This window comes from Pipistrellus kuhlii, unplaced genomic scaffold (genome assembly GCF_014108245.1).
Source record: "Pipistrellus kuhlii isolate mPipKuh1 unplaced genomic scaffold, mPipKuh1.p scaffold_m20_p_7, whole genome shotgun sequence".
In the NCBI taxonomy this organism is placed as follows: domain Eukaryota; kingdom Metazoa; phylum Chordata; class Mammalia; order Chiroptera; family Vespertilionidae; genus Pipistrellus; species Pipistrellus kuhlii.
The window spans coordinates 9,368,052-9,392,298 of record NW_023425573.1 but is presented as its reverse complement, the minus strand read 5'-3'; the positions used below and the strand labels follow the sequence as shown (position 1 = coordinate 9,392,298).

The following is a 24,247-nucleotide window of genomic DNA, read 5'->3' as shown; positions in this document are numbered from 1 at the left end:
ATTAACATGTATTCTTTCACAAAAAACATTTGTGCACATGCAAATCTTATTATTTATATTATTATTACTGTTGTTATTGGTTATTCTATCTCCTTACAAAGATAGATAAATCATGGGTAGGCTTTTCCATTTTCTTGCTTTCATCTGAGGTTATACATGTAGAGTCCTGGTTTCCATAGACTCCTTTATAACATGCAGAGCAGGGCATATGTTGGATTAAAACTGATTCCATCCTTTGGAAAATGGTCATTAACAATGAATGGCATGTAAATATTATTTCTCAGCTTACTATGTTACTCTTCTTTCAGATATCTCCATTTCCATTTCTGTAATATCATTTATTTCTTGTCTTATTTCAAAGGCTTTCCATCTCTCAGGCAAATGGAAGACAGAAATGTGCCAAAATATGTTATTCATCATGTGTCTGTTTTTAGATTCTGGTATCCCAATATCTATTTTTCAGAAAAGGAGGGTAGTTCTGAAAAGAATAGGCATTGTCTCTCTCACTCGTTTTACTGGAACCAGAGTGACGGTAGACTTTTCCTGTGTCCTCACAATCATTGACAATCCACGAGTTATGCTTACCCCCCTCGTAGCAATAATACCTCTTGTACAGCCACTGCCATCAATTAAAAGTCACATCCTTGCCTAGGGAAGTGGGTGGATGTGGGGTGGAGGGGTTATTGGACAAAAGGGGGGCATTTTAGTACTTTCAACAATAAAGAGCCATTTAAAAAAAGTCACATCCTTGCCTTGAGGGTAAGTGTGACACTGCATCAACCCCCACAAAGCCACTTCCTTTCCAGCAAGTAGAAAACATCTAGGAACATGAATTTTGCTGTTATTTTTTTCAGCTCTGTAGAAGAGGATTTCATCTGTTCTTGCCAAAGATGAAGTTGGACCTTTGGTATTTCTTTCTCTTCTACTTCCAAGTCGAAGTTCTAACAGGTAAGTGGTCTATTGAATATTTCTTAGGTTATAACTTTAATAAGTGACAGTAAGAAAAATCAAAGGTAGAAAATTTACCTATCAAACAGAAAAAAAATTTTTTTTGAAAGTAGTAACAATTGCAGAAGGGCCCATGTACATGGATGATTAAGGGTACTTATCACTCATATTACTGTTAATGGCATTGAGTTTGTACTGCTTCCTTTGATATTATGTTTTAAGATAAAGAAGAAGTTTTCATCAGTCCATTAAAGTTTTTAATTACCTGCTTGGAGTTACCTTTTAGTGGATAAAGTAGAAGAGTGGCCCACTATTCTCAGAGAAAGATGAAAGGCAGAATGACTTGTATCAATGGAATGAAAATGAAAAGTCCTGATATTGGGCTGGGAATTATTTCTGAAGGAGAAAATGAAATGGAAGGACTTTGAAAAAAAGGATTTTTGTTTTAATCTTATCTGGTTGGCCTATTATCAGAAATGCCTAGACCTCCACAGAGTTTTCTCAACAGCAAGTGTGAGAGACCCTCTAAAAGGCCAAGGAGTAGTTGATGATGTAAACACACACCCCAGTCCTTGTAGACATTAAAAAAGTAATAGTTCTGAAGTTCTCATTCTTCCTCTCAGGTGGCATATGTCAGACTATATTTAAACAATTTAAATAATACTATCTACAACTGAACTAATATATATGTTCCTACTGCTTCTTACTCTATACGTTTTATTTAGTATTACATTTATTTTATCTTTAACTCTGAGCCATGTGTCTGAGGCTGGGAAAAGAAAAGTGAAATTATATTAAGTTGGGAAATTCTATTAATACTAAAAGTGAAATCACCTCTTTTAGTAGGTATAACCTCATCTAGAAATAATAAATTGTTTTAGTGGTACAAAGAAATAGACTAATTAAAACACACACATGCACACACTCACACACACAAAAACACCACACACTCAAAAGTAAATTCGTCAAAATGTTTGACTCTCAGTGGCTCAAGGTGGCTGGAATGCTCTTGTAAAGAAGAACGAGGAATGAGGAAATAGGATCTACTTATAAATCCCAAGGGCAGTTTGCGACAACTTGTTTATCTAGTAACTATGGTTTTTCTACAACCCAGTGGAATCATTTAGTGACATAAACAACAAACAAATAGCTTTGGAATTAAATGTATTTATTCATTCACTCACTTATTCATATTGCACCAAGCACTTGCTATTCAGGAGGTACTATGCTAGCTGCTGTACATACAATGATGAGCAAAACTAGGTCAGCTCCTGCTCTCATGAAGCTAAATAAATGGTTGGGAGAAAGGGACTAATCATATAATCCCATTAACTAGTGATAATTACAGGTAGAACTCAGTTCTATCAAAGAATATAATAAAGAAGCCCATCTATCAATAGACAGGGTGGGTGTAGAGGTGGTATTGGAGAGCATGGTTCATTGACGCCTTTTGTGTGAAGTGGTACTTAAACTGATATGTGAAGGACAAGTAGGAGTAAATGGGGAGAATGGTGTGAGGGTTGGGAGGAACATTCCGTACCAAGAGGAGAGTAAGTGCTACGGACCAATGGCAGGAGGGAATAAGGTAAGGCCATGGAACCGGAAGAAGGCAATGTGCCTGAGTACAGAGAAGGGAGGCGTGGGGGGTGATGCAAGATGAGGTTGGGAAGGGAAGCAGAATCCCAACATGGCTGTCTATAGAAAGAACTACCTCACACATTTTAGGTCTATGAAATTTTGCAAGACCTTTCCTACACTGAACACTAAAAACAAATAAATAAAAGACAGAAACAAATTTTAAAAAATTTAAAGCCAAATAGGGAAATAAGTCAAAAGTGTTTTTGTCCTTAGGCAAGGCTGTGGGAGTCTTGAAATAACTTGTTACTTTTTGACAAAATATTTTTTCTGACTTTTTTCTGTTGGAACACTAAATTCTTTTGTGCATATGTGCATATAATACAAATAGAAGGCTTCTACCTCCTGGAGTTACCTTCATATGCTGCTGCTGATTTTTTTTTTTTTTAGTTCAATGTGGAGCCTCAAAACTTGAATGTCTCTTCTAGTTTTTATATCAAAAATAAAAAGAGTGGGGGGCAATGGAAAGATATGTACACATATAATACCTTAATAAAAATAATAAAAAAAATTATAAAAAATTAAAAAATTAAATAAAAAAAAGAGGAAGACAGACTCAAGAGTTTTGATTCTGTCAACCACCAGTTCTGATAGAATCTTTTGTTTGAGCCAATTTGACATAGACGTGGGACTTTCAATAATCCATTAAAGAGCGTTTAAATGTAACTTTTTTGAATTTAGCAGACAAGTTTATAGTCTCCTTGGGCTCAGCACCAAAAAAGTCCATCCATGACTCAACTATGCCACTATCACCAATATCTCTATTGCCCTCATGATTAAAACTCTTTTCATTTTGTACTATATAGGTCAAAGCAAAAATCTCATAGTAGTATCTGTTTGCACTTATTTAAATATGATGAGAGTTTCTTGTATATGTGAATTCATATTTTTACATTTTTACAGGCAGGTGACAGAATAATCATTATGAATTTAAACCCTGTTAGAGCAAAGATCCAGACGTCTTTGCAGGATCAATGTGTTAAGCATATATAATTTCATATCTAAGAAATTACAATCACAACATACATGTGACACCAATGTGACTACTTTAAGTGTTTGGGACAATTATATACCCAATATATCCTGAAGGAAAATAAATATCTGAAAATACCTTCTAAATCTAGCCTAAAGCACTAAGTCAGTGGTCAGCAAACTCATTAGTCAACAGAGCCAAATATCAACAGTACAACCATTGAAATTTCTTTTGAGAGCCGAAAACCAACTTTTGCGCATGGGCCACGAAGTTGCAATTACACTGTATGGGCGCGCCCGCACGTGTTATTTTGTGGAAGAGCCACACTCAAGGGGCTAAAGAGCTGCATGTGGTTCGAGAGTCGCGGTTTGCCGACCACTGCACTAAGTGACTCTTTAAGAGTGTGGACTCTGGCTTCCTATTATTTAGTCCAAATTATGGCTTTACCATATATTGGCTCTATAACCGTGGGCCAATTATTTAAAACCACAGTTTCTTCATCTGTAAAACAAGGATAAAAATAGACAATTTGACTGAAAAGGCTGTTATGAACAACAAATACGTGCAATACATTTAACACAGTACTCGTTATATAAGAAGCACTCCATGCTTGTAAGTTATTGCTGTTATTTTTGGAAGCTTTTGAAAGCTTAGATATTTATATAACTTCTAGACCTACTGAGCCTCAGAGGATTGGTTTGGAATCATTCAGCACTGAAACCAGAAAGGCCTGTGTTAGTGCTACCTGTCACTAACAGAACCAATAAGTAGCGACAAGGCTTGAATCTTTATGATATTTTATTCAGGTGGACAGAGATCTGAGAAGATGGTGTGTTATACACCCTAAATTCTGTCTCCCAGCTCATCTCAAGCTGACCCTTTTTATGAGAAGAAAAGAGTAGGTAAAGTGTTTGGGATTCAGGAAAACAATTGGTAAGGGGTTTGGGATTCAGGGAAAATGGTTACTCAGATGAGAGCTGCAATCTGGTGGTTTTCCCAGCATCCCTTCCTCTGATGACTGGTAATTCTTCATCTGTGTCCTGGGGGGGGGGGGGGGGGGCAGATGTCCTCTCCCTGGAGCACATGACTCAGATATCGTCTTGGTCCCTCTTGGTCCCTTGCAGTCCTCCTGGGGCACAGAGGTCGAATTGCTGGCAGGCCTCCTAAAGTCAGGTCAGGTCCAGTCATACATTCCAGTCCCTGGAACAATAGCTTTCTACATGCATTGATTACCAGGCCCAGTAACTATATAACAAGCTCAGATTTTTAAAATCTTGAGTTTCCCATCATTATGAGTCTTTGTCTTTGGACTGGGAAACCAGTGTCCTCTGATGGTAAATAGGTTCTCTTGCTCTGCCTTTCTTGCTCTGCTCAGCCTGTTGCAGGACAGTTGCCACCATGCTTATCCTCTATATTTTTCTATATATTTATTCATTTAATATTATTGAGCTTCTAATATGTTCCAGGTCCTGGCATTATTTTGGGGACCATGATGCAGTCCTTATTCTTTTATTAAAAATATATTTTCATTGATTTCAGAGAAGAAGGGAGAGGGAGAGAGAAAGATAGAAGCATCCATGATTGAGGTTTTCCTCCTGTACGCCCCCTACTGGGGATCAAGCAAGCCTGAATTCCCTGACAGGGAATCAAATAGTGACCTCCTGGTTCATAGATTGACCCTCAACCACTGAGCCACACTGGCAGGGCAGCAGTTCTTATTCTTGTGAAGCTCATGGTTAAATGAGAAAGATAGGCAAAAATAATTATGCTCTAAACATATATGAATTACAAATATACTGGTGTAAACAAAACACTATTGAGAGAATAGAAATAGGAGGGTTTTTTGTTTTTGTTTTTGTTTTTTGTGGGGGAAGGGACAAATTCAAAATGATTCTTAAAGAATGAATGAGGGTTTCTCTAGGCAGATAAAGGGGTAATAGGATATATCCTAGTCTATGGAAATGGAAGTAACAATGTAAAAAGAATGGCCAACATTTTTGGTATGGCTTACATATACTGTCTGAGCTGGTCAAAGAATTTTGTGTCATGGCAAAAATTTTTGACTATTTTTACGTCGTAAGCAACAATGCAATAGGACCTTTTAAGCTGGGGAGTGAAATGCTTTTTGAAAATACAATTTTGGGAGCAACCTGGAGAAGAGACTCAAGAGGAGAGAGACTGCTATTGAGAAAGACAGTTAAGAAAATGCTTTCACAGACGAGGGAAGACATTGAAAGACCTGGATTGGCAATGGGAGGGGAGGTAAACCATGGGATTCAAAAGACATCCTTGAGCTGTGGTGACCAATTGGATTAGGAGAGTCAGAGGGGGAGGAATAGGACGACTCTGAGTTTCTGAGAGTTGGACAAGTGACTCCCTCAAAGCATGAGGTTTTGGGGTTTGTGAGTGAATATTGAATTCAGTTTGGAAATGCTAATTTTGGGGCGTCAGGGGATTTCCAGGTGGAGATGTTGAAAGGAAATGGGAAACATTCCCTGGAGCCAAGGGGAGGGGTGGGCTTGAGAAAAAGGTGTGAGTCACTGGAGCCTTAAATGTGAACAAGTTCACCCAGTGAACACCTTGTCTGCGTGCCCTAAGGGCTTTGCCCAGCAGCTGAAGGAAATGAAGTATGTGGATATTTGTGAGTACTGACAAAACCCTCTCTCCCTCCCCCTGGAAGAGAGTTGGGTCTATTTTAATCTCATGTGATTTTCCTAGGAGGACAATTTCAAATCAATGGCAATGAAATAACTGAAGAAATAACTTGTTTGCAAATTAATTACTTAGTGAGTATTTGCTGCAAAGTTTTATTTCACCTCTGGGATTTTTCAATTTTTGTGAAGAAAATCGGTTTTTACTAGAAGAAAATTAATCTTTCATTTGACTTAGAGGACAAGGCTTGTTTTATTCCCCAGTATAAAGTTCCTTAGAGAGTATGGGGCATACAAACAATTCACATGTCGTGTGTGTATGTGTGTGTGTGTGTGTGTGTGTGTGTGTGTATGTGTTTGTTTATTTTTTATTTTACATTTCCTCCTTTTCCACATTTTTGGCCTTTTCCCTAGTTAATGTTAAGTGTTTGGATTTAGGTTTTTTTTTTTTTTTTTTTTTTTTTTTTTTTTTTTTTGCCTACTCTTCCTACTGATTTCAGTCACTTATGGGTGCCTTTGAATAATAATACAAATATAGAAATGATCTATGTATTAAATTTTTAGCTAGTAGAACTCATAAGAAGTGACAATGCTTTTATGAAAGGAGAAAAAAAAGTGTTAGAAAGCACATTTTTAGAATTTCTTAGTAAAAGATCAAATGTAACAGAAGCCTAAAAATAAACGTTGCAATTTTTAGAACTTGCCTCTATGTCACATTCCTGTGCTGTGCTCAGCTAAAGCTTATCATGGTTTGATTAAAGAAAATGTGTTTAATAAGCACTATCAATAATGTGAACTCAGGAGATCTTATCTTTCTATCACCCTGACACCTTTGGGAGGTTTGTGGTTAGAAGTCTGAGCTAAGGAGAACAAAGTCAAATTGCTGATTTGTCTCACATCCCTGCACTGTGTGGATTTTCTGAATGTTTTTGTCAAAAGATTTTCAACCGGGGATAGTACAACTGCTTACAAAGAGTCCTGGCAGGATGGGTTCAGACAAGACTGTCTTATACTGAAGAAATGAAATAGTTTAGATATTAAATGAATCAACTTGTAAATAAACATTTAGACCATAGGGCACTATGGTGAATACATTTTTCTTCAGAAAATTTTCTTAACAGCTCCCCAAAACAAAGAGGCAAATGCTTTTATCTGAAAAAAATTGAAAACCTAAAGAAAGGTCACCTAATATAAAGATTCTGTTTTTTCTCTTGAAAACATTAGTCCATGGATATCAATAGTAATATTATACAAATCATAGTTAGCAGCAGTTAACAGGTTTGAACCTCTTTGGAAAAGATTGTGCCCTACAGACATGTAGTCAACATGATCAAGAAGATATAGTACCTGTTCTCTAGAGCAGTGATTTTCAGCTGGTGTGCCCCAAGAATCTTTAAAATGTGCAATATCTGACTATTTAGTCAGGGATATTGACTTCTTTCCCTTAGATTGTGAAAACAAACAAACAAACAAAAAAAAATGACAACAGCCAACATAACAATAGCCATCCAGTGTGAATGAGTCAAAATTTAACTTTTTTTTTGTCAGATTGGCAAAAAATATATCTTTTGGTGTGCCACAGAATTTTAGTAATTAGTTTATGTGTGCCATGAAATGAAAAAGGCACACTGCTCTACAGTATTTATAATCTGAGAGTACCAACAAGAAGTAAATAGATACAATATCAACAAAAAAAACTAATAATTAATAACAAAATTTTAAGACTCCTTACCAAGATTCAAGAGAACATATTCCTATTTTTAATAATGTATTAAAGGCTAAAAGACATAGCATGATTATTGTAGCAGAAATCACTCACATGCTGTGGTTATGAAACATCTAGGTGTGTTAGAATACTCATTGGTCCCAGAGCCCCTGTACATTGGACAAATATAATGACTGCGCACTCTGGCGGTCCTAATAACCAACCAGATTTAAACCTGACCTTCCCTCTAAAGACATAAAAAGACAAGAGAATCATTAATCATCTAAATACGTCTTTATGAACTTGGGAGATACAGGCATGACAATGGCACTATCCAATTTTGTGTGTTAGAAAATCATACTGGTTTCCTTGAAGAAAATGGATGGTAGGTGGGAAAGAATGACAACGGAGAGTTAGGAAGTTCTTATAGTCCCAGGGATAGATGATGCTGGTTTGGACAGTTGTAGTTTAGATGAAGTGAAAACATTCTACTGGGCATAAAACAGGAAATTAGACTTTCTTCCCATAGACAGATTTTAACAGTGGTCTTATTAGACTCAGTCTGTGGTGAACACCGTTTAGCTTCATATGGCTCCCTGCTTCCATAACCCTTCCCTTGGTTGTTGCTAGTGGCACTCCAATCTTAAATTAAACCCCAAATATTTCATGCACCCAAGAAGTTATGTGACCTTATAGACAAATAATCGAAACTGCCTAAGCCGTCAGTTGTCTGTACATGGAAGAATCAGACTTGATGTATGATTTCTAAGTTTAACAGGTCAGACTACATATGATGCTGGGTAGAGGTTGATGTTACAGAAAATATGAATGAGTGTGGGGATATTGACTGGTACAAGGGTGTCTGAAACATGGACAAGCAATGTATATGAGAATGTATGGGTATTTGAGATAGAGATGATATGTTAGGGAGAATGAGGATAGTGTGGGTGAGGACATTTGGAAGGATGATTTAATATTAAGAGTTGGTATCTGGAAAAAATTCAAGCACAAGAGAAAGGAACAAAGGGCAAGATGAAAGAGACTGGTAAAGGGGACACTTGCAATTTTTAATTATTGATGTGGCAGAGGAACTGATCAAGCAGAAATGACACCCAAGCACTGGCTATAAAAATGGTGGTTGGATATTAATTAGACTTGGAGATAAAAACATCCAGGGAGCGTGAATTAAAGATTCTAGCTGCTTCTCTTGTTGTATAAAATAATGCACAGATTTTCCATAAAGTGTCTATCTATCCATTAAATACTTGAGTCTTGGTGATAGTTATAACCTCCTTTTTGATACTGTTTTTCAAATGTCAGCAAAGATTAAGGAGAATTTGTGATTAGGTATTTGAGCATATCTGTTCTGTAGATGCCAAAATAATTATGAAGCAATCCATTAAATGCCATACCTAGTTTCTTTAGTTGAAACCATTCAAATTGCAAACAGATTTGCCAAGTGGTTTTTCAGATGGAGAGCTTAAGCACTGAATATGTAGAAACTTAAGTCAGGCTGTTTATCGCTACATCTATATATATAAAAGCCTAAGCAATCGTTTGACCATTTGACCATTCGACCAGTAGCTATGAAATGCACTGACCACCAAGGGGCAGATGCTCCATGCAGGAGCTGCCGAGATGTAATGACTTGGCAGCTGCAGTTCTTGGGTAACACACCTGGAACCAGAGAGGAGGGGGCCAGATTCTGGGGTGAGTCACCTTCTTGGAATCTGGGATCCTTCAGGGGATGTCAGAGAGCTGGTTTCAGCCCAATTTCCACAGGCCAGGCCAAGGATCCAGTGCATGAATCTGCACTGGGCCTCTAGTTTGATAATAAAGAGATGACCAGTAATTTTTACATGAATTATGATAAAATAAAAAAATTAAGCATGTCCAGTAGAAATGACACTTAGGAGCATATCTCCACTTACTCCTCTGATGTCAATGGCACAAACCCTTGGCACTGTCACTCAAGAAAACTTGAGATAGTCTTTCTAGCCCTACCAAAATACTTTTATGGGCAAATAAGATAGTCTCATTCATTTATATTTTTCCTAACGCCCTGAAACAGCTCACTAAGATGCTGGGCAGAGGGGGGGACTATAGGAACATGGTTTCTTCTCTGGAAGACCCAACAACAAAGTAATAGCTTTCTTGGTTATTTGCAGTCTCAGATGGTATGTTCTGGTCCTGGATCCATGGAGACTAGTAGTTAGAGAAAACTTTAAGATGTTTTCTAACTTCCTAACCCTAACCATAACCATGGCACTAATCCTTTCACAGGTGAAAAGACTGAAGTCAAGAGGGCTACTCTAGTCACAGAGGCTTGCTAATGCCAGAGCCAGAATTTGTTTTTGGTTTCCTTGGGAACCACTGAATTGGACTTCTTCCATCTTGTACTGTCCACCATTTTGTGTGGACACAAAAGGGGAAAAAATATGATGACAAAATCATCTTCAGAAATAGAGAGCGATGCATTTCTGTCTGTTTGTACACTCAGTGGCTGCAGAAACTTTTACTCCAAGATATCTTTGTGGTTTACTTAGTGCCATTGTAAAGTCCCTGGGAGATTTACTATGATTATTTCTAAAGGAACCAGCCCACTGCTTTTATCTTCTACAGCAGACAGTAGAGCAGTAGAGACATAAGCATCAAAACAATAGTAGCACATACTTTACTCAGACAAGTAAGTCCCCAAGCAAAACAACTTTCATTTTCATATAATACAGACTTCATCTATACTCATGCTATTGGTTCTTTCCTCTTAGCTTATATTATTCCTTCTATTTTAAAAATGAACTAAGCATTGTTTTTCTATACTTTAAAAAATTTAATTCTAGAACAAAACATCTCTAAAGAAAAGTGAGCAAATATAAATGTTCTGTCCATGAGTAAGTTATAAAGCATACTACCTCATTCGTACAACCACAAACATTAAGAAATAAAACATTGTCAGCACATAGAAGTCTTTCATGCCTGTATTTTCCTTCCTGATGTCTATTCCAACTCTTCTCCCCTTTTAGACTGAACTTTGTTATATTCACTGAGGTTATATATTCTGTTTCTATCTATCCTTTTAGTCATTATCACAACATGCATACTTCACTTATCAAAATTTTAACTTACACATACCTTTACTGTCTTTCTAGACAGTATGTTCTAGGTTTATAGGTGGTTTCTTTCACCACGTTGAAGATATAAGACACAATTTCACTGTATCATGGCTTTTATGTTTGTTGCAACATCACCTGTCAATCTAATAGGTGCTTCCTTGAAGATAATCAGTCTTCTTCTTCTTCTTCTTCTTCCTCTTCTCTCTCTCTCTCTCTCTCTCTCTCTCTCTCTCTCTCTCTCTCTCTCTCTCTCTCTCTCTCCTTTTAGGATTTTCATTATGCTATGTGTAGATGTAAGTATTTTGCAGGTGCCTGCTAGTGATTTGTTGGGATTCTTGAATCTGTGGATTATGACTCCACTGTGAATAAATTTTCTAGCCTATTTTTTCAGTTTATCAGCTTTCTCTTTACCTTTCATACTCAATCTTTCCAGTGAGTTTTTAATCTGTGTGGTTTTTGCCAGTATTAGTTGTTGTGTGTTTTTTTTCAAATTAGTTTATCTTTTTTGAGTTTTCTATGCTCTGCAGATATTATTATTATAACTTTGTCTTTTGTTTCCTTAAACATAGTAAGCTCAATTGTTTTATTTTGTGGGTCTGATAATTCAAATATATAATTGTTTTGGTAGTCTGTTGTTTCTGTTATGTTTCCCTTTGTGTCTGATTATTTTTTTATAGTGTGTTTGTCATTGTATTTAATTATTATTTGTAAATATAATGTGAGGCCTGAGATGTAAATTTTTTCTTCCTGGAATAGTTTGCATTTTTATTTTCTAAAGCCACTGGGTAATAATAATCCAAAATCACTTTAAACAAAATGTAAGAATTGAGATAGACCACTGAAGAGATTCAAAGGTGGCTTATAATCTGCATGAGGGCTGGTTTACTTCTGGTTTACCTGTACTCCAAGGATGTAACCTTTTGGGATCCCAGCTTATTGAGTAAAAGATCTCCTACTAGATTTCTCACTTTTCACACTCTGGGAGTTGAAACAGGAAAACAAAAGTTTGAATCTGGGAGAACAGCAAGTGCTTTCAGAGTAAAAGTAGCTCCTAAGCTCTGCTTATATCTCTGAGTTCTGGTTCTTCAAGTTTAACCTAGTACTTTTAAACTACTTTCCTCTCTTTTAATAATATTTCAAGACATTTTATTCAGCATTTTAGTTGTTAGGGTATGGGGTGATTTTGAACAACCTGGACTGCCATATTGAAAGCTAGAATACCTGTGTGTATATTCACAAGCAAACCCCAAGTTGAAAATCTATTCCCAAGTAATATGATAGATTTGCATTGAAGCCTGAATATATTAAGAAAAATAAGTAACTGTGGCAAACCTTAAATAAAATTAATAAAAAATCTTAAGTAAAATTTTAAATAAAATTTGTGCAAGTAGAGTCCTAGTAAATGCATCCTCCTGCGTAATGCCAATCACATTATAAATTGGAGCAGTTCTTTCAGCATTAGTAGATGCTTTAACAAATTATGATAGATTAACATTATGGCCTTTTATACCACCATAAAAAGGATAATTATGATGACTATGTCAAAATGGAACATTTATGATATATCATTAAAGGACAATGGAGAAAAACAAAATAATATGTTTGCTATATAAAACAAGTATGTATATGGATGAAAAAAAAAAACCCCAAAATATACAAACATTTCAGAATATATATAGAAATTTTAAAACAAGTAGAAAACTTTCATGATAATATTTCCCCAAAACAATTTCAGCATAAAACTTTCTCACATTTTTAAAAAAAAGGAAGAGGAAAAAAAGGAAGACAATGCACAGTTTGAACTTATTCTATATAATAAAAGGGTAATATGCAAATTGACAAAATGACAAAATGACAGGTCGTTATGATGTGCACTTACCACCAGGGTATAGATGCTCAATGAATTAGCTGTCCCCTGGTGGTCAGTGCTGCTCAGCCGCAAGCCAGGCCTAAGCTGTCAGTTGGACATCCCCTAAGGGCTCCCAGACTGCAAAAGGGTGCAGGCTGAGCTGAGTAATCCAATAACTCAGAATCTGTAGCTAGGCCAAAACCATCTCAGTCTCCTCCTTCTGTGATTCCTATGTAGCTTTCAAAAACAACTTTGTCTTCCTAGAAGATTAAAATTAATTTTAAAAAATGAAACAGTAAATAAATATTTGGGGCCTTATCTTTTTCATCAGACCTTAATTTAGTTTTTATTGGATGAGGTTCTGAGAAGACACACATTTCTATCATTTGAAAATGATGCATCTGTTCTTCTACACTTTAGCAAGAGAGTATACTATCAATGTATATTTAAATATTATCACTTATTTTTAGTGTAAGCTATTGTACTTTTAAAAACTTTTTCTTAACTGTTTCATTCCCAAAATATCTTCCCAAAACTCTCCTTGTTTGACTAAGTGTAAATCCTCCCTCAATTTCAATATTAAAAATAATTTCCTCAAAGTGGCATTTTCTTTCTTTTTTTTTTTTTTTCTTTTTTTTTTTTTTTTTTTTTTTTTTAATAAGTTTTTATTGTTCATATTATTACAAATGTTCCTTTCCCCCCACCCACCATTGCTCTCCTCCACCAGGTTCCCATCCCACCCTCTGCCCTTTCCCCTCTCCCCATTGTCCTCATCCATAGGTGCACAGTTTATGTTCAGTCTCTTCCCACGCCCCCCTCTCCCCTTTACCCCAAGAATCGTCAGTTCACTCCCCTTCCATACCTCTGATTCTATTATATTCAACAGTTAATATTGTTCATCAGATTTTTTTAATTTCCTTGGTTTTTAGATTCACTTGTTGATAGTTATGTATTTGTTGTTCATAATTTTTATCTTTGTTTACTTTCTCTTCTGAAAGAACCCCCTTCAGCAATTCATATAATTCTGGTTTGGTGGTGATGAACTCCTTTAGCTTTTTTTTATTAGTGAAGCTCTTTATCTGGCCTTCGATTCTGAGTGATAGCTTTGCTGGGTAGATTATTTTTGGCTGTAGGTTCTTGCTATTCATCACCTTGAATATTTCTTGCCATTCCCTTCTGGCCTGCATGGTTTCTGTTGAGAAGTCAGCTGACAATCGTATAGGTGCTCCTTTGTAGGTTACTACCTTCTTTGCTCTTGCTTCTTTTAATATTCTCTCTTTGTCTTTTGCTCTTGGAATTTTAATAATGATGTGTCTCGGTGTGGTCCTCTTTGGATTCCTTTTGTTTGGAGTTCTGTGCGCTTCCTGGACTTGTAAGTCTAATTCTTTCACCAGGTAGGGGAAGTTTTCTGTCACTATTTCTTTCAGTATGTTTTCCATATCTTGCTCTCTCTCATCTTCTGGGACCCCCATAATTCTGATGTTGGTTCGCTTGAAGTTGTCCCAGAGGTTTCTTACATTATCTTCAATTTTCTGGATTCTCTTGCCTTCTAGCTTCTGTGGAGGAGTGTCTTCTGGCTCTTTATGTTCCAAATCTTTGACTTGATTCTTGCGATCTTCCCTTCTGTTTTTAGGACTCAGTAAAATATTTTTTATTTCAGACAATGTATTCTTTATTTCTTGTTGATCCCTTATCATTTCTTGTTGACTCCTTATTAATTCTAGTTGATCTCTTTTCATATCCTCGTAGCCCTTATCCATCTTTTCTAAGAAATTCTTGAAAAAACTTATAAGCGTAGATTTGAACTCTATATCCAGACGCTTTTTGTCCTCCATTTCTTTCGTTTGTGATCTATTTTGTTGTCGCATTTCGCAGTTACAGATGGGACGGGGTTTCAGGGTGGAGCCTGCAGCTTTGGCTTCTGTCAGCCCCGCCCTATGCGGGTCCTTCAGTGCTCGCTGCTGCCAGCGCCTCTGAGAGAAAGGTGCCCTCGATTTTCGCCTGCTGCCAAACAGTCTATGCTCTCCCACAATGAGCCCGGTATTGGGGTTCAGTTCAGTTGGAAATGGAGTTGGAGGTGGCGTTCAGAGCAGTCTGGAGCCCCAGTCTCCTTCCCGTCAGGGCAATCCCGCGGCACAGCCGACCGTCCCTTCTCTGCGTGCAATGTGCGCGCCTCCGGGACCTCCTTTCGCCGCTTCCCCGGGGTTCCGCCTTACAGCCCGGCTCCCTATGGCTGAGCCTGAGTCCCCGGGGTCTGGCCCAGAACCGGGGTTCAGAGCAGTTGGGGGCCCAGCACAGTCGGAGCTTTTCTCTCCTTTCCGCTAGGGAACGCCCGCCAGGCACTCGGCCTCCCTCCTCTCCGGCTCCGTCCTCTCCGCGCGCCACGTCTCCGTACCTTGGGCTTTTCCAGCTCCTCCGCGCCTCCTTCTGGTTTTCTCCTTGCTTCTCGCTGTAGAATTTCCAGTCAGTCAACCTTCCTGTAGTTCTGGGCAATGTCCGTTTTATATTTTAGTTGTATTTTATTGAAATTGTTGTGTGCGGCTGCGGCTAGGTGTTCACCTGGGCGCAGCCATCTTGGATCCTCCAAAGTGGCATTTTCTTATTTAAAACAACATTTTTATTGCTTTCAGAGAAGAAGGGAGAGGGAGAGAGAGAGATAGAAATATCACCGATGAGGGAGAATCTTTGATTGGCTGCCTCCTGGATGCCTCCTACTGGGGATCAAGCCCACAACCTAGGCATGTGCCCTGACTGGGAATCGAACCGTGATCTCCTGGTTCATAGGTCAATGCTTAACCACTGAACCACACCAGCCAAAAAGTGGCATTTTTGATTTTACAATAAAAATTAGAACCAGTATCACCGCCTTCATTCAATTAGTTCTCCATACCTTACACAAATCATGGTGCATATTTATTTGTTTACCATCTTTTTCCTATATAGAAGTTGCCAAAGGTCAGGAACAATATCTGTTTCATTCATACTCTGTAAATATATTGTCTAATATGCTGCATATTATATATTCATATATGACAAACAAGCTTCTGTTTAGGGTTCTTCTAGGGCACAGTTTTAACTATTATGTTCTTTATTGTTGTGAAGTGTTTTTTTTTTTCCATTCTTATACAATAGAGGTGACTTTATGAAGAGATTACTTTTGTATTCAAATATAATTATTAGGGCAACCTATTCCTAAAATGTTGTTTTTTTTTCCCCCTTTTTATCCAGAAAAAATCGATTTTGCCCAGTCTAAAATATTTACATTTCACAATGGAGGTGTACAAATGTTATGCAAATGCTCTGAGAATGTCCAGCAATTTAGAATGGAGTTGATGAAAGGGACGCAAATAATTTGTGATTTCAGTAAGACAAAGAACGGAAACATCATATCCAAACAGAGTTTGGAATCCTGTCAACCATCCAATAACAGTGTCTCTTACTTTCTGAATAACTTGGACAGTTCTCATGACAGCTATTACTCCTGCAAACTATCAATTTTTGATCCTCCTCCTTTTCGAGAGAAGATCAGGAGCGAATATTTGCATATTTACGGTAAGATATTGTTTTCATCTTCTGAATGTAAATATACATATGCATTTTGACAACTTTTTTTGCTAATGAAAAAAAAATAAGTATATTTTGGGTTGGAGTTCATTTAGGTGCAATTGATGACAATTACTTATGATGAAAATATGTAAGGAATGATCTATATATATATAAAGAGGTAATATGCAAGTTAGCTGGGATGGACTGGCTCAGGAGTCAGCTGTGCATGCAGATGGATGGGAGGGGACTGAGTGCCACCCCCAGCCCCAGCAGCCTAGGGGAGGCTGGAGATGGGGACGGGCCAGAGCAGAGACACAACACACAGGAGCGCCTGCTCTGAGCCACCACAGCATGGCTGGGAGCAGGCCCCCAGTGGACACACACAGGGGTGGGGGCCTGCTCACAGCAGCCTGTGGCACAGCTTGGAGCATGACCCCACCCCAGCGGACACACACTGGGGGCTTCTGTGTATGAGCTGCAGAGAAAAATACCTTTTATAACTTTTCTGACCACTCATTGGCTAAGCTCCCTGTACACTGCCACTTGCAGTATTCTTGATAACTTGGGTAATAAGACTCCAAGAAGGTGATCTAGGGTTTTTCCACCTCAGTCCTGGAGGAAAAAATGAAAGCTGGAGGGGCTAAGAAATGTCATATCCTGCTGAAGCCGGTTTGTTTCAGTGGACAGAGCCTCAGCCTGCTGACTACAGGGTCTGGTTGGATTCTGATCAAGGGCATGTACCTAGGTTGTAGGCTCCTCCCTGACCATAGCCAACACCAGGGCTCATGCAGGAGGCAACCAATCAAAGTGTCCCTCTCACACTGATGTTTCTCTCTGTCTTTCCCTCTCTCTTCCAAGCTCTCTAAAAATCAATGGAAACATATCCTATGAAAGACACATCTTGAAAATGCCTAAACAAAGTTATCATTTTTCATGGTGAAGGGACTGGAGTCCATGTCGATGAAAATACCTTGGCAGCTGTGGTGGCTGGCAGTGGCAGCAGCAGTGGGGTGATGGGGATGTCGCCTCCCCCTGATCAGCCTGGTCACCTCCTGCAGAGGGAGGCCAGACTGTGGCTTAGGCCTGCTCCCCGCTGAGGGCTCCCAGACTGTGAGAGGGGGCAGGCTGGGCTGAGATACCCCCCACCCCCAATGCACGAATTTTATGTACCAGGTCTCTAGTTTATTAATAATAATAGATATTAATCTGTAATATGCCATTTGATAATGTAGATTGCTGAGTTAGAAATAGATCATGCTGTCTCTAAAACAAATATGCCATTGCCCAGCTGGCATGGCTCAGTGGTTTGACCTGTGCACAAGGAGGTCGCAGTTTGATTCCCAGTCAGGGCAAATCCTGGATTGCAGACTCAATCCCCAGTGGGGCATGCAGGAGGCAGCCAATCAATGACTCTCATCATTGATGTTTCTACCTCTCTCTCTCCCTTCCTCTCTTAAATCAATAAAAATATGAAAAAATAACTAAAACACATATGCCATCAAAAATCAGGAAAAATGTAGACAAATATCCAAACCCATGGTTAATGACTATTAGTTCTATTCACATAAGGCTGTGGGTTTTTGCTGAATTTGCAGAATTCAGTGAGATGACTAAAAAGAACAGTTTTATGTCATTACTTTTTTCTACTTATTCTTTTGCAAAAGTATAGATAGAAAAGTCCTTTTTATTAGTCCCATTTGAAAACATATTTGTGCTTACAGTCTTTTAGGTTTTAGTTTTTGGATCCTGGTTATAATACTAAAATGATGTTTTACTATTTACTGGGTTTTATGGTTGCAATGAATGAAGATAAGCTCATTTGATTAAATCGTTCTTTACATATAAAAAAAAAACAAACCACCTTGGGATTCAGCCCTGAAAGAGGAGATTTGATTTTTAGAGTTTGTTCTTAACATCTCTTTTTTTCTAACCCAGAATCACAGTTTTGCTGCCAGCTGAAGTTCTGGCTACCCATAGGATGTGCAGCTTTTGGTGTTGTCTTCATTTTTGGATGTACATTTTTTTGTTGGCTTAAAAATAAGGTGAGCAATATCTACCTTTTGTTGAATCAACTTTACTTAGGAACATCAGTGGAAACTTACTCATCAAAGTACATATTACTCTTATCAGAGTACATGGATCAACAGGAAGACTATATATTTTTTTCTCTCAAGATATACCTACTAACTAAACTAAGCTTTACAACTGCTTCATTTCAAAACTTATTCAATGGCTTACAAAGAGATATGTTAACAAATATGAGATAATTGAAGCCCATAAAAGACAAAAAGTCAGGAGGAAGGTAAAAACATAAAAATTGATGTTTCTTGCTTTTAAAAATTATTTAATGTGGGCTGCACATTTTATCCTAAGCTTCCTAAGAGTCGGGACAAAGAGGAAACTGTTCTATTTTACTCCATTGGCTAATTAAGAAATAATCAGTAATAAAATCTTATAAGGTACCAGTAGTAGCTGAGAAGTAAATGGCTAGCTTGTTTCCATGGTAAATTATTAGAGCTCCTTATTTTTTTTATGAAAAACCACTGAAAAGCTATGCAGAATGATAAAACAACAACAATAATGACAACAACAAAAATCTGTGCTGAGAATATTCTTTTTAGCCTTTTGCAATACACCTTCTCAAAGAACTTATACCTCCCTGAATATGATGCAAGTCTGCTAATACCCACGTGTAGCAGTGGGTATATTTGTGCCAAATGGAGTAGAAAAAAGGAGATAAAGAATGAAGAGGAATGAGATAAAGCCCATGATCTAATTCTACGGAAGACAATAAAGGCCAAAATGAGGAAGTCAGCTCTTTATTTAAAGCCCTTTTCGTTTTGTTCTCCTACTTAGTTGAAAGCCAGGACCCTAAGTCCCATTATAACATTTGTCACATACCAGTCCGACAAAGAATAGAAAACAGTAAACAAATAAACCAAAAATCAAAACAAACAAACGAACAAACAAACAAACAAAAACAGGGATGGAGATGGGAGAGAGCAGATGTCCAACCTGTTGTCTGACTTTCTCTTTCAGAAGCATCAAGCCAGTGTGCACGATGCGAACAGTGAGTACATGTTCATGGCAGCGGTGAACACGGCAAAGAAGCCTGGGATCAAAGGTACAGCAACTTTTAGGGTTTCGGGAAGAGAAGAGCTGTCTTCATAGTAAGCCTGGAATTTTCATTTATGATTTTTTAAAAATATATTTTTATTGATTTCAGAGAGGAAAGGAGAGGGAGAAAGAGATAGAAACATCCATGATGAGAGGAAGTCATTGATCAGCTGCCTCCTGCACACTCCCTGGTTGGGTATGTGCCCTGACTGGGAATTGATCCCTGACCTTCTGGTTCATAGTTCCATGCACAACCATTGAGCCACACGGGGCTTAATTTATGATTTTAAAGGGAGGAATAATGCCTCTAAGTCTGACTTTTCCTATTTTTCTGTGAAAAAATGAACTCTTATTTTTACCTTATTTTATGTTTTTCTCCAGGGTATTGAAAATAAACAAGGTTATAAACTACTATTAAAATTAAACAAACAAGTTCATAAATCACTGTTGTATCAAATAACTTTTCCAATCGATATTTTAAAAATTGAGGTTATTCAAAGCCTCCCTTGTTAAAGAAGTTCATTAAGTCATACACTGAGATTTACTGAATATCAATTAAGTGCAAAAATCTAAGTGAGGCACTGTGGGAGATATATAGATACATGGAGATTTTAGACAGATTTGGAAGAGAGATCTGGGTTGTGTTACCAAGAAAAAGAATGAGGAATTGGTGAAGATATTGTTAAAATGTGCAAGTTTAAAGAACTTGGATATATCACAGAAGGCCAGTTAGGTGGGAATTTGACCTTTTCCATTCAAATTAAGCATTGTTAACTTGAGTGTAATTAAGTTGAGAAGCATTCAAAAAAGTTGAAGCATCTATTGTAGAAAAATGTAAATTTTATGCTTTAGACTCAGGTTGCAGTGATATGAGGTATATGATGAGACAGAAGCCATTGCATTTTTGCCACAACTCAGTGGTGAAGAACTTATATTAAAGAAACACACAAAACATTTGCCATAGAATTAAAGTATAGAAAGGGAGCTAAATGCTCTTTTAGTCCATCTCACTTTTCAGATGCAAGAAATTATTGGTACTCAGGGTGTCTTTATTACTCAGAAATTGATATCATAGCTTTGACACTAGCAAAATTGATACCATAGCTTTGACACTAGCTTGTGTTTCATATAACTTTGCTATTTAAAAAATAATTTATCTTAATCTTTGTGCTCTTAATAATGTGTCTGCTTTGGTATGGAACACTTAAAACAGATCCTGAGACAGAGTCTTGGGGGCAAGTAATATAGGTGGAAGGTGACCCCAAGAAGAAGGGGTGAGGGAACAAAAAGAGTGAGACAGGTAAGGAGGAAACACAAATGAAGGTTGCATTACTGAGATCTCAGCTAGAGGCCACAGAGTCTCTGAGGAGTGTACAGATGTCTCCTCTAAGTGGGGCATTATCCAATGGCTCCCACCCGCCCTGGTTTAGGGTTGCCTACAGAGCACCTTAATCTTCCACATCCCTAAGCTGTGCCCTGTGCTTGGGATGAGTGGCTCAGAAGTCTTCAGAGAAAGCCCTGAGGCAGAAAAGCAGAGAAATGCACCATCGGCTTTTGTGCCAGAACCCTGGGCATGCACAGAGGTGACCACCCCCTGAGGCTGAAATCAGAGGTGGGTGGTTTCATGTTCCACCCACCAAGCCTAGCATATCTCTTCCAATTGGATGTAAACAAATTACTGTGCAAATGGCCAGAGAGTAAGCTTCTTGAGGGGAAGCAGGACCTTCCTTCTCTGTATTCTGAAAGCATTTCGCATACCCAATTCTAAGCAGAGCCTGACCCAGCACCTCTGTCAAATATTTTTGAAAGATTATTATGTGAAAAGCACTGCGCTGAGTGTACTGGGCAGAGGGAGGGAAGACCCAAGACAGTCCTTGTTTTCAGTTTGTAATTGTCATCAGGAGACGTGATATGTTTACACAGAGGGTGGAGTTACGTGTTAGTGTCAGAAGTTCGCAATTGTGAAGTGTACATTTCAGATACAATCTGTTATATAGGAGTTGAGAGTGGGCCAAGTAAAACTGTATGGAAAATGTGGAACTGGTGCTGGGCTTTGATTGATAAAGAAAAGTTTGGATGGGTTGTGTCCGTGAGTGTGTATATGCATGTGTGCGTGTGCACGTGATTATAAGAGGCAGAAAAGGGGGGAAACTTGAGGAAGGAAACTGGCACATGGAGAGCTTTTAAAGAATTTATGCTACCTTTTTGTTACAGATGTTGCTCATAACTTGGGACTCTCTAGCACTCAGGCATGAACCACGTTGGCCATCTCCCGCCTACTTGAAGTGCAAGAATTCCTCCTTTCCTGGACTCTGGAATGTCTGGCTTGATTTGACTATACATCTTCTACTGAAGCTTTGTTCAAACTGGACCAGTAACTATATCAGTCAACACGGATAGTAACAGACTGCCTCAGAGCAACTTTATAGAAAGCCGGGGTCATGTGTGCCAACAAACAGACCTGGCTGGAATGGGGTCACTTTCACATCTGCTTCTAGCCAGTAAAACACACACACATCTACAAACATTGTTAGAATACTCCAAGGGCACTGAGCCTACAAAGCAAACAGGCAGCTGACGGCCAGCATGTGTCTGCAACCCACTAACAGACTACCTCTTCTTGTAGGGTGAGCTTCCCTTGTTAAATCAGACAGTAGAGGAGTTGCTTCAAAACTGTAGGTATTTTATTTCTGAGGTGTCAACGTGTGACTATATTGTACTAATGCATTAGTGCACAGTACTCTTTCTTGTCCAACTTCTGAACCCCAGTCCGCCACTCCACCAATTTAGATACTGTCTGCTCTCAACTTTCCTTTTAAAAGTACTTCTACTATTTGATAGACACTCTGAGGAGGGAGCTATGTCTATATTTTTTCCTCTACTGCTCCATAAAATATATATATATATATATTCTGATGAATATGGTTTACCTATATTCTTCCTACAAGAATATTTTTGCTCCAAAAGACATCTCCAGGCCCCCCCCCCCCCCCCACCGCCCAGATTCAATTAAAATGGCATATTATCTTGACTTGATATTAGTGGTAGGAAGCATTGACCAGAATGGAAAGTGACTTCATTTTATGATCCTGTTTTCTACCATTACCTATGTTTTCAAGGTGCTATTAATTACAAGCTGGGCTATTTTTGTAATGAAGGTCCTGGGGTAGAGACAATGATCTATTTAGCGTCAAACTCCGGCCCTGCTGCCTCTGGGCTCCACTGGTTGAAATGAGCCCCATCAGCCTGGAGTAGCCATCCAGGCCTGGATAGAATTCCACGGCTTGAGATACTCCCCTGAGCGAGGGCCAACCAGGCGCTGTTGCCCTCAGAGGCTGACATCGTCCTGGGACCACAGTGGGTGAGCCTGCATTTGTACTCCCAGGATTTGTGAAGAAGCATCAGCACGATGGCCTCTCCTAGAAACCATGCCACTTGGAAGCCAGCCTGGCCCTTCAAGATAGATTTGGTTGGGGGATTCTCAGATATGTGTAATGTGGTCACTCTTAGCCTGGATATTTTCTCTACTTCCTGTGTGCGTGACAAAGACTTCTGAAACAGCCAGTGCGTATTCAACAATAGTTTTAACTATAGGTAAAAATGAGGTTATGGTAGTTTTAGTATGTGTCGTTGCTTGCTTATAGTTTATTTTCTTTAAAAAAACTGAGATCTGATTTGTCATTAGGCATGCTTATATTATTTTAAGCATGTGTAATGCTGGATGTGTACAGTACAATACTGAATTTGTAATTTGAATCAAGTATGGCGTTCTCTGTTTCCAGCTGACTTGAATAACCTGGCTGGCTCTGCAGAGGTGTTTCCTAAGGTATTGGCAGCTTTCTGTGAGGGGGATCAAGGTGGGGAGACCCCTCATGTGGCGTGGTTGCCCAAGCTGTGCCCTGAAGCACCCCCATTCTCAGCATGGCACATTTCAAAGTGAAGTGCGGGAGCATACAATTTCTGTGAAATAAAAGCTGGCTTTAAGAGGAGCTGCTTATGAAATGGATTCTAGCAGTAGTAGAAAACTAAATAATAAACATTTGATATTCAGCAACTGAAAATACCTCTCAGTGTTTTCTTGGGGGAGGGAAATGATTACCTTAGCACATTTCCGCTTCTTCTTCTTCTTCCTTTTTTTTTTTTTGTGTGTGTGTGTGTGTGTGTGTTATTTATTTTTTTATTCTTTATTGTTTAAAGTATTACATATGTCTCTTTTTTCCCCAATTGACCTCTCCCCAGCCACCCCGACCTCCCAGCACATGCTTTCACCTCCCTACTGTCTGTGTCCATTGGTTATGCTTATATGTATGCATATGAGTCCTTTGGTTGATCTCTTTCCCACCCCCTTCTCCCACACATACCCTCTTTTCTCTTCCTTCTGAAGTTTGTTCAATGCTTCTCTGTCTCTGGATCTATTTTTGTTCATCAGTTTATGTTGTTCATTATATTCCATAAATGAGTGAGATCATGTGATATTTATCTTTCTCCAACTGGCTTATTTAATGCTTCCATGTCTATTCATGCTGTTGTGAATAGTAAGAATTCCTTCTTTTTTACCATGATATAGTATTCCACTGTGTAGATGTACCACTGTCTTTTAATCCACTCGTCTGTTGACGTTCACTTAGGCTGTTTCCAGATCTTAGCTTTGGTGAATTGTGTTGCTATGAAATAGGGGTGCATATATCCTTTTTGGTTGGTGTTTCTGAT

General features: G+C 38.4%; 1 protein-coding gene across 1 annotated transcript; it reads left to right on the top strand.

Annotated features, from left to right (window-relative positions):
* Positions 1–778: 778 nt before the first annotated feature.
* Positions 779–23,192, top strand: ICOS (inducible T cell costimulator). Its single transcript, XM_036422093.2, has 5 exons — positions 779–948; positions 16,103–16,426; positions 18,356–18,462; positions 19,460–19,544; positions 21,752–23,192. Exons 1-5 carry the CDS (start codon positions 891–893, stop codon positions 21,790–21,792), a joined length of 615 nt encoding a protein of 204 aa, XP_036277986.1. The 5' UTR covers positions 779–890; the 3' UTR covers positions 21,793–23,192.
* The last annotated feature ends 1,055 nt before the right edge of the window (positions 23,193–24,247 follow it).